A 10,532-nucleotide genomic window follows, 5' to 3' on the forward strand; every position below is an offset into this window, starting at 1 on the left:
CTCTAGATTCATGGACTAAGAAGAAAAGGACTAAGAACTGGTGGTCAGGAGCAGACTTGCAGAATGTGCCCTTTGGAGATGTAAATGATTATATATGCCTGAGTGGGTTTTTTTGTTTGTATGTTTTTTTAAAAAGCTAAAGTGGATAGAGAAAAATATTGTTAACTGATGGTACATGGAGGGGAGCATAACCAATGTAACGAAACAAGATGTATGATTTGTTGAATGTAAAACTGATGATCTGCCCTGTAAACTTTCACTCAATCCACAATAAAAACCTTTAAAAAAAAAAAAAAAAAAAGCTAATTAAGTCTTATTAGGGATATGTAATCATAATAATCACCATCAACAAATGCATCAATATAGTAGAATCAACACGTTTTTGGGGATTCCTATTTGATAAACATTGCTCGTAATGAACAAGATTTTTGCTTTTTGGTATAGCAAAGAGCTATCGTCACAAATATATTAAGTCTACACATTCAGAAGTTCAACAGACTTCCTCATTCTATGTTGCAAGTTTGTGGCAGGAAAGGTCTATGACACCAACAGTTCTAAATGTTAACATTAGGAAGTGATAAAGTACAAAACATGATCAGTTTCCGTGTTCCTGATGGACTGATGATGTCAGTGGCTGCGCTTTAAATCTGACCATTTTACTGAAATGGAAAATTCTTTGTTTGCATTTATGATGATGTTTCCATGAACAAAAAATTCAGCTTTCTTCTCACCCATAAAAATTTATACCACACAAAACAGATTTGATTCAATTCCATATAGGTATAAAAGGTAATACAAACTCTCCACATTTTAAAGTTGATTGAGACAGTACCTTGAACTTAAAAGTACAAAACCAGATTTTATAATGAAGGTAGCTTAAAAAAATACTGATTAAACCAAAGTCCCTATATTTGAATGTAGTGTAATTTTACACTGTCCCATAGGGTTTCTCAGACTGTAAATCTTTATGGAAGCAGACTGCAACATCTGTCTCCAGTGGAGTGGCTGGTGCATTTGAACTGATGACCTTTGGGTTGATAGCCAAGTGTTTAATGTAATTTTACACTACGTTCAAATATAGTGGCTTTGGTTTAATCAGTATGTTTTTAAGCTACCTTCATTATCAAATCTGATTAAACACTTGGCTGTCAACCCAAAGGTCATCAATTCAAATGCACCAGCCACTCTACAGGAGACAGATGTTGCAGTCTGCTTCCATAAAGATTTACAGTCTGAGAAACCCTATGGGACAGTCTCTACTCAGTTCCACGTGATTGCCAGGAGTCAGAACAGACCCAACAACACTGGGCTTTGTTGTATGTCAATAAAAAATGGCATCATAATAATTGTCAAACTTGTTTGAACACAAAACTACAATATATCCATCATTTCTAAAATTTGCTAGGGAAAATTTGCACCATAGTCCAAAGACTCATTAAAGAAGCCTTTTGCAAATGCAAACAAAGGCACCTATAAACACAGGTCTAACTGTAATGCAGTGAATTACTTAATATGGCCCTTATACCCAGTCTTTGAAAGTGGAGTCCTGGTGTGGCTCTGTGGGTCAATGCACTGAACTGCAAAGTTGTTTGAACTGCAAGGTTGGCTGTTGAAGCTCACCAGCTGCTCCTTAGAAACCCTACACAGGGTCACTATGGGTCGGAACTGACTCAACAGCACTTAATAACAACCTGGTCTTTGAGACTCCTACACAGCGATTCAGTAGGACCATGCAAATAGAGCATACAAAACTTGTAATGGTTGGGGCCATGTGTCAACTGGGCTAGGCCATGACACCAAGTATCATGTGGTTGTCCTATAACATGTGATCTAATATAATGACCCTCCACTTTGTGATGTGTTGTAAACCCTTGTCTCTATGCCTATTGTTGGGACTCCTGGTGTGGCATTGTCAGATCAGCAGTGGACTGTGAACCACAAGGTGGGCAGTCCAAACTCACCAGCGCTCCTTGGAAACCCTATACAGGGTCACTAAGTGTCGGAAGCAACACAATGACACTCAACAACAACATGCCCACTATTATGATCTCATTTGGGAGAGGGCTGTCCATTATGTTAATGAGGCAGGATTAAGGTACGATGTATCTTCAGTCACCATCTTAATAAAGAGTGTAACTCAAGTTACTATGCTTATTCAAGTCATAGCTTTGCTCAAGTAAAAGGAGTTTCCTTGAAGGTATGGTTTGCATCCAGTACATATACAAGGGGTCTTCAAAGAAATGATGAAAAATGTGTGCTGTGAAAACTATACAAGGATTACCGTGGGTTTTTTCCTTTGCACCAAAACAAACTCATAGTAACTTGTTATATCTGAACACTGATCTAATTTGAGGCACTAAGAAGGATAAGACATCAGTTTGAAAAGCGCCCCTAGCAAAGCAACATGAATTCTAAAACTGAAGAAAGAACAAAACATTAAATTTATGGTGATGCTGCATGGAAGAATGGCGAAACCACTGATGTTTTATGAAAAGTTGATGGAGAGAATGCCCAAATCAGCAATTTACAAATGGATATCGTATTTTAAGAAGGGACACAACAATGTTGAAAATGAAGCCTGCAGCAACAGACCATCCACATCCGTTTGCAAGGAAACAATTTTGTTCATGCTCTAACTGAAGTGAACTGATGATTCAACAGCAAAAACAATAGCCAACACACCATCGATAGCTCAAGTGGCTCCGCTTACACAATTCTGACTGGAAAATTAAAGTTGAGCACACTTTCCACAAAACTGTTGTGCCCAGATTGGCTGCCGACAAGAACTGAGCTTTTCACTGGGCATTTTAAACAAATGGGGTCAAGGTACTGAAGCATTTCTTCAATTTACAGTAACGGGAGATGAAACATGGCATCCATCACCAATATGCTCCTAGAGAGAAACACATATCAAACAGCTACCAAGAGGTGGAAGTGGTCCAGTCAAAGCAAACAGAGTGGACAAGAGGAAAGGTCATGGCAGCAGGGGGTTTTTTGTTTTTGTTTTTTTGCTTTTGATGCTCAAGACATTTTACTTGTTGAATTTCTGGAGGGCCAAAAATCATAACATCTGCTTATAACAGAGTGTTTTTGAGAACGTTAGCCACAGTTTTAATAGAAAAATGCCTGGGAAAGTTTCACTAGAGAGCCCTTCTTCTCTACAACAATTCTCTGCTTATTCGTTTCATAAAAGGAGTGCGAGATAGTGAGTGTTTCAATGGGGAATCCCTCTGACTTCTTTTTGTTTCTTAATCTTAGAAAATCTTTAAAGGATACCCAGTTTTCTCCACTTAATAATATTAAAAGACTGTACTGACATGGTTAAATTCCCAGGACCCTCAGTTGTTTAGGCAGGGACTAAATGGCTGGTGTCATCACTAATAAAAGTATCCTGACCTCGATGGAGCTTATATTGAGAAGTAAAGTTTATATTTAAAATTTTTATCTTTGAATTCCATTTTAACACAAACTTTTCTGAAGTCCCTTCATATGAATGCTCTGTCAAGATTCTCTCTCTTGCTCAGGACTCTGCATCTAGCGCATCATCGTCTGACAATCAGTTTTTGAGTCAGCAGCCTATCATCTGACAGAAGCCTCCAGTGTGACCCCTGATCCACGGATTTGGGACTTGTCTGCCTCTATAGCCAGGTGAGCCACAGTCTTGGTAGCTCATGAGTTCGGTGAGAAGTTCCAGCAAATCCTGGAAAGATGAGAGGGAGACAACTGAGGGGAGGAGGAACAGTTGATGGTACAGCAGTTTGGAAAAGTTGGACATTTGGGACCTCATAGGAACCAGCTTTGTGCTGATCCTTACAAGAGAGATTACTCATTTACTCACATTCAAATTGCTCAAAACTGCGGCATTCTATAGGAGGAGGCTGACGAAGTTAACAGAAAAATTCCATCATTTTAAAATTCTATTTTCTCATGCACTTTCTGAAGCCCCTTTGTATTACAATTTAAGCGATTTCTTCAAAATTAGAACTATCAGATATGAAAATTCTAGGCCATCAGATATGAAATTCAATAAGAAAAACCCAAAACGATTAAGAGTATAGTATAAGGTCAGCGGTTCGAAACTACCAGCCGCTCCGCGGGAGAAAGATGAGGCTTTCTACTCCCGTAAAGATTTACACCCTTGGAAACCCTGTACAGGGTCGCTATGGGTCGGAACCGACTCGACGGCACTTCACAACAACAACAACAAATCCAGTCCAGGGTGAGGAGGGCCTGGGCTCTCCAAACTAGTTGGAGCACACTGCAGATATTGTGTTAGGTCACGAGCACAGGTAAATATTAGGCAGTGATCAAAAGGGGTACGTCTGGGGGACCAAAGACTGGAAGGTTTGGTACCCACATTAATGTCTTCTGGCATCCTGATAAAGAAAGAAGGAATATTTAGCCTTGAAAGGGACTTGAAAACAACCATGTGGCAGAAATTTCAGATACCTGTGTGTTTTATGAGTGGGGACAGAGGTCAAAAGGAGGCAGAGTGAATAATCCTAATATCATTACACTTTAAATTAAAATTGTAGCAAGGCGGTAACTGTCACATACCAGAAACATTCAGCCACAGCTTTCTATTGTATTCTCAAAGAAATTTAAATATTATCTTTGATATGTGTTGCTCTTTGATAAACAGTTCCAGGAGATAGTGAGAATTTCATTTTTAAGCCTTTTCTAAGATAGGAATTTAGCTTCTAAGCAGAGTGTTCCCAGCTTTCTATTTTAAAGTTAAATTGCCTCCTTATTAAAAAGGAATCCGCTATCTATCAGTAGAAAGCAACAAGTAAAAAATGCGGAAGTTCTAGCATTTTAGCATGAACAAATGATCAGAAGCCTGTTAGCCTTAATTACTTCATCTGCAGAAAAGAAAAAGAGATGGCATATTAGTCATGCTGCTAACTAAGCCTTACTACATAATTGAAGCCAACCTCATGACTGTCAGAGAGAATAGATCACCCAAGTTCAAGCTGTGTTTCAAATTAGTGATTTCCTCATGTGAGGTCCTCTTGTTTGTTCTACAGATGATCTACTTTCTGGCCAAAAAAAGAGCTTGTACCCAAGCCTCTTAAAATAGATTTTTCTATTACAGATTTGAAGCCATAAGAAATATCACAAAATGAACCCCTAGTTAGTATTGCCCTGATTTTATTCAAAATAACAATAGGCATAATCTCCACAGTGTCTATTTTTATTTAATTGGTGGCAAAGAGAAGCAGATAAAATCATAGCTACTTCGAGTTGTTATGGAACTCTTTGTTTTTGTTTTATTTTCTCCCCCACAGCTTTCTAAAAGAATATTTAGTTGTTGTGCTTCATTCATCTATGGTCCATTTCTTCCCACTAGAATACATACGCCACAAGAGCAGCGACTGTCTCTGATTTCCTGATGTAGATCCCCAGTACCTAGGCTAGTGCCTGCTATAAAATACTCAAGTCATATATTTTTTAATGAATGGAGGAAAGAATGCTCACAGGTTAAAAGAATATTCTATTTTTGGTCTAAAAATGTACCAACACCTCGCCTTAAAACCATGTAAGAAAGCATGGGACCTTTAATATCACATTAATGATTCAAAGTAAACCATAATTCAAATCGATATGGGGGAAAAGAAAACAGACATTCAACTTACTTTAATAGCCTGTAATATGCAAACCGGAAGACTTCTTGGATAAAGACTGAGACCAGCACCCCGAAGATGAGCAGATATTTCTGTACTGGTCCATCTTTGTGGCCAGTAATGGTTTCTGCCATAAACCAAACAAGGGAGGAAAGCAGCAGAGACACCAACCAGAAGAAAGCGCTGATAATTAGGGAGGGAAAGTTACAAGGAAACATCAGTATGAATAATGGTTTAAAAAGAAAAAGAAAAAGAAAAAATACCTTGCCTGAAAGGAACAGATTTCCTAAATCTTTAATAAGTGTATGTATGAGGGGGGCTGATGCTCTAGATCGGTGGTTCCTACTCTCCATCTTGACTCCTCTCTCCATGTGGTCCCAGAGGAAAGTGGGAGTTCAATTATTCTTCACTGGCCACACTATTCACAATGACATCTGCGAAAGACTGTCAGGTGAGAAAATTACTTGCTACTTTTCCCAGTCAACACTCTGCCCAGGGATGTGCTAAAACAATAAGCAACCAATGACTACTGTGATTTTTGTATCCTTAGAACCTACTGGAATATTTAATGGTCAGAAATCTGCAAATACAACAGTGTCTCTTCCAGAAAAACTGTCTAGATATCTATTAGTAGAATGACTGGTATAAAATCCAGAGGATGAAAACTTGTGCTTTGATCCATTTCTCAGGCCTCGTTTTTAGAACCCACGGTGATTCTAATGATTACAAGCTTTACAGACCTTTTGTCCACATTGCTATTACTTTATAAAATTAAGTTACTTTCAATGCAGCAAAGGTGGAACTCAAAGTAGGGGAAGGAAGAGTATGACTGAAAGAGTTTATGCCCATAGTCGCCACCAGGGTTCGGTATTTACTAAGCTCCGGGACAGAGACGCACGGTCCTCCGCGACAGTATTTTCACAGCTTTCTACCACTTGGCTGCACTCCTGAATCACCTGGGAATCTAACAGACTAGGGAAGCCCGAATAGCGGCGCCTAGGCATTCAGATGCAGTTGATTTGGGGTAGGAGTTGGGCTTCTGTGTGTTTTAAAGCACCAGGTCCCAAGTGAATCTGATGGGCGGAGGTGAGACTCTAGTGAGCCGTTAAAGCCTTTTGTAATTACAGATGTCTTTGAGAATCTGAGGGAAATTGCGGGCTTCCGTTCCATAGAAAAATGAAAAATGCATATGTGAATTTACCCACAATTTCCCCCAGACAATTTTAGGGGCTTTACGACCCACTCAAGCCCACCCATAGGCCCTAGGCAAAAGGACATCGCAATGTGAGCTCCTCGCTCAGCTCCGCAGCCCCTCCCGGGAGGCCGGAGTGCCCCGGAAGCGGCGCCTCCGCTTAACCCCTCGCCCCAAAGCGAGATCAGGCCGAGTCGCAGGGTGCAGACACCGGGGTCGCTGGTATTCCCCAGCTGGGGAGGGAGTCTCGACGTCCGGGTTTCCCCGCGCCTGCGCCTCACCCGGCAATGAGGAAGATGATGCGCAGAGGCTCGGAGGCGATGGTGAAGATGTAGAGCGCAAGAGCAGGCCCGAAGGCGATGAAAGCACAGCCGAAGAACACGGCCGCCGTCATGGCGACCGCAGAAGCGGACCCGGTGCCGGTCAGGAGAGAGGTGGTGCGTGGGGCGGGGCCTCGAGCCGGGCGGTACAACGAGTGGGCCCGGCAGGGGCGGGGCCTGGAGCGGGGCGGGGCGAGGCTGAGGGCTGGGAAGGGGCGGGGCAGAGGCCAGTAGCTCCTGCGGCAACGTCAAACCCTCTGCGAACTAGGCCGGTGGGTCTGTGGCGCAAGTCTTGCTCCCGAGGCGGATCCCTAGTGATGTTACGGCACGAGCCCCATCCTCTTCCCAGATCAGGTCACTGGAGTCGTATGCTCTGAGAAGGGGAAAAGATTCCAATTAAGGAAAGATTGAGCGCAGGGCGGAGACAGGATTCCATTTTAAAATAAAGGATTCTTTCTTAAAGCTTATTTTTTCCATTTCAACAGTTGCGGGAGATTTATGCTCCATTATCCCGGGCTGGGATCATAATCACCCAGGAGAAAACTCACAGATGCTAAAAGGACAAGCAGGTTTTGTTTGATTTTTTCCCCCATGTAGTCCAAATAGTTGTTAAGGCATTCTTTGGCCCTCCTCTAACAATATCAACTCTCCCTGCTCATCACATTTGTTTCCTTCATTGATCTGTACTGTAAACTCCGGGAGGGGCAGAGGTTTTGTTTTCTTCTTTGCTGTGTTATAAGCTATCTGGCTGACTGATTGGAAGAGATCAATATTTGCACCCATTCCAAAGAGAGATGACCCAACGAAATGTGGAAATCATCAGGTATCATTAATATCACATGCAAATAAAATTTTGCTCAAGATATTTAAAAAACGACTGCAACAGTATACACTGACAGGAAACTACCGGATTCAGATGAGGATGTGAAACAAGGGATAGCAATGCTGACATCACAAGGATCTTGGCTCAAAGTAGAGAATACCAAGATGTTTACCTGTAACTTACCACTTATACTATACAAAGCCTTTCAACTGTGTGGATCATGATTAGCTATGGATAACTTTGTGGAGAATAAGTATTCTGGAACACCTAATTGTGCTTATGAGAAACCTGTACAAAAATGGAGAAGCCGTTTTTTAGACCAGAACAAGGGGACAATGAATGGTTTAAAATCAGTAAAGGTGTGCACCAGGGTTGTATTCTTTCACCATACTTATTCAGTATGTATGCTGAGCAAATAATCCAAGAAACTGGATTATATGAAGAATGTGGCAACCAGATTAGAAGAAGCCTCATAGCAGATGATACAACCTTGTTTGCTGAATGTAAAGAGAACTTAAAATACTGATGAAGATCAAAGACCACAGCCCTCAGTATGGATTGCACTTCAATGTGAAGCAAACTAAAATCCTCACCACTGGACCAATAAGTAACATGTTAAATGGAGAAAAGATTGATGTTGTCAAATACTTTATTTTGGTTGGATCCACCACCAACATTCATGGAAGCAACGGTCAAGAAACCAAACAATTTATTGCATTACGTAAATCTGCCACACAAGACCATTTAAAGTGTTCAAGAGCAAAGGTGTCCTTTTGAGGACAAGGTGTACCTGATTAGGCAATTTTCAATAGCCTCATAGGCATGTGAAAGTTGGACAAATAAGGAAGGTTGTAGAAGAATTGATGCATTTGAGTTATGGTGTTGGAAAGTATTTAAAATACCATGCACTTCTAGAAGAACAAACAAATTTGTGTGGGAAGAAGTACACCTAGAATGATCCTTAGAAGCTAAGATTGAGTTCGTCTGACTTCGGACATGTTATCTGGAGGGACCAACTCCTGCAGAAGGGTATCATGCTTGGTATAGTGGAGGGTCAGCAAAAAAGAGGGAGACCCTCAACATGATGGATTGGCACAGTACCAGGCAGTGTTTTTTGTTCTGCTGTGCATACGGTCGCTATGAGTTAGAACGGACTCAACGGCACCTAACAACAAGAAGTTTATTGAATATCAGTTGAATGAATGAAATTATTTAAAAAGTAGAATCTATAAACACCTGCTGTTGTTGTTATGTGCTGTTGAGTCAGTTCTGACTCAATAGTGACTCCATACAGGGTTTCCAAGAAGTGGCTGAAGTGCCTGAACTGCTGACCTTGCGGTTCAAACTGACCTTGCAGCCCAATGCATTAGCCTGTAGCACCACACCAGGACACATTTGCTATTGTGTATTAATTCAAGATTTGAGAGCTTTAAAAATTAAAACCAGCTGGTCAGTTCCCACGTCATTCACATCTAAGAGATTTCATAAACGTGAAAGGGAAGTAATAAAAATCCTTACCTCCTCTCTGGGTTAGGAGTCCTGGTGTGGCACTGTAGATTCAACACTGGACTTTTAACTGCAAGGGTGGTAGTTCAAAACTGTCAGGAAACCCTATACAGGGTTGCTGTTTGTCAGAACTAACTCCAAACACTTAACAACTTAAGGCTGTTTTGAGGATTGTGCCTGGCACAGGTAAATGCTATGTTAGCTGCTCCTACTCTCATGATGAAGAAGGCTAGACAGGTATGGGGTGGCCAGCAAAGTCGGTTCAATCTGCAAGGTAGGTGGTTCAAACTCCTCAGTGGTTCCTTGGAAACCACATACAGGGTCGCTATCACTTGGCACAGACTCAACAGCACTTAATGGCAGGCAAGTATAGGTGCTATGCAAGTATATGAAAAGGACACCCAATCCAAACTTGTGAAGTTTTGTTAAAGAAGGTAACATCTTCAGGTCTCTGCTGAGGAGTTAGCAAAGTTGGCTAATGGGAAGGGGAAGAGATGGTGTCAAAGTGCAAGAGAGTAGGCAGCCAGTCCTTAATGGGCTATATAAATAGGTTGAGGAGAGGGGAATCTAAGGTGGTTTTAGACTAATACTTTTCCCTGTGAGGCAGGAGATCTGAAAAGAAAGTACGTCGTCCATGAATGAGAGGAGGGAGGTAGGAAGCTTGAGAAGAATCAGGAAGGAGACTGCTGTGGGGATAAATCAGCAAGGAACGACGACGAGGAACAGTGCATACGTACAGTGGTAGTTTCACTGGGATAGGCAGGTGCAGTCAAATTGCTAAAAGATCTCAACTCTGTCATGGTTAGAGGAGCCCTGGAGGTGCAGTAGGTAAATTGGGCTTGTAACTGATAGGTCAGCAGTTCGAACCCACTAGCTAGCTGCTCGACAGGAGAAAGACGAGACAGTCGGCTTCTGTGAAGTTGGAATACATTCAACAGTAGTGGGTTTTTGCTATCATCATTTAGCCACATACCTAGCAAATCTGAAGAAAGCAATTTAAAATGTGGAATCCATTTCAGTGAGTCATGAATATTTTTCATTACATAGTCTTTATTTTAGACGAACAT

General features: G+C 41.3%; 1 protein-coding gene across 2 annotated transcripts in view; it reads right to left on the minus strand.

The window, feature by feature from the left end:
* The window catches only part of APH1B (APH1B gamma secretase subunit), a 25,779-nt gene extending 18,562 nt beyond the window's left edge, over nucleotides 1–7,217 (minus strand). Inside the window, exons 1-2 of one of the 2 annotated variants that reach the window (XM_006831558.1) lie at nucleotides 7,098–7,217; nucleotides 5,637–5,807 (exon numbers count right to left, since the gene is read on the minus strand). In XM_006831558.1, the coding sequence (XP_006831621.1) occupies nucleotides 5,637–5,807; nucleotides 7,098–7,210 (284 nt within the window). In that variant the 5' untranslated portion in view covers nucleotides 7,211–7,217. The remainder of the gene's footprint in view (nucleotides 1–5,636; nucleotides 5,808–7,097) is intronic. The other variant, XM_006831559.1, reaches the window with a different exon arrangement.
* Nucleotides 7,218–10,532: the final 3,315 nt, after the last annotated feature.

This window comes from Chrysochloris asiatica, unplaced genomic scaffold (assembly GCF_000296735.1).
Source record: "Chrysochloris asiatica unplaced genomic scaffold, ChrAsi1.0 scaffold00004, whole genome shotgun sequence".
NCBI lineage: Eukaryota > Metazoa > Chordata > Mammalia > Afrosoricida > Chrysochloridae > Chrysochloris > Chrysochloris asiatica.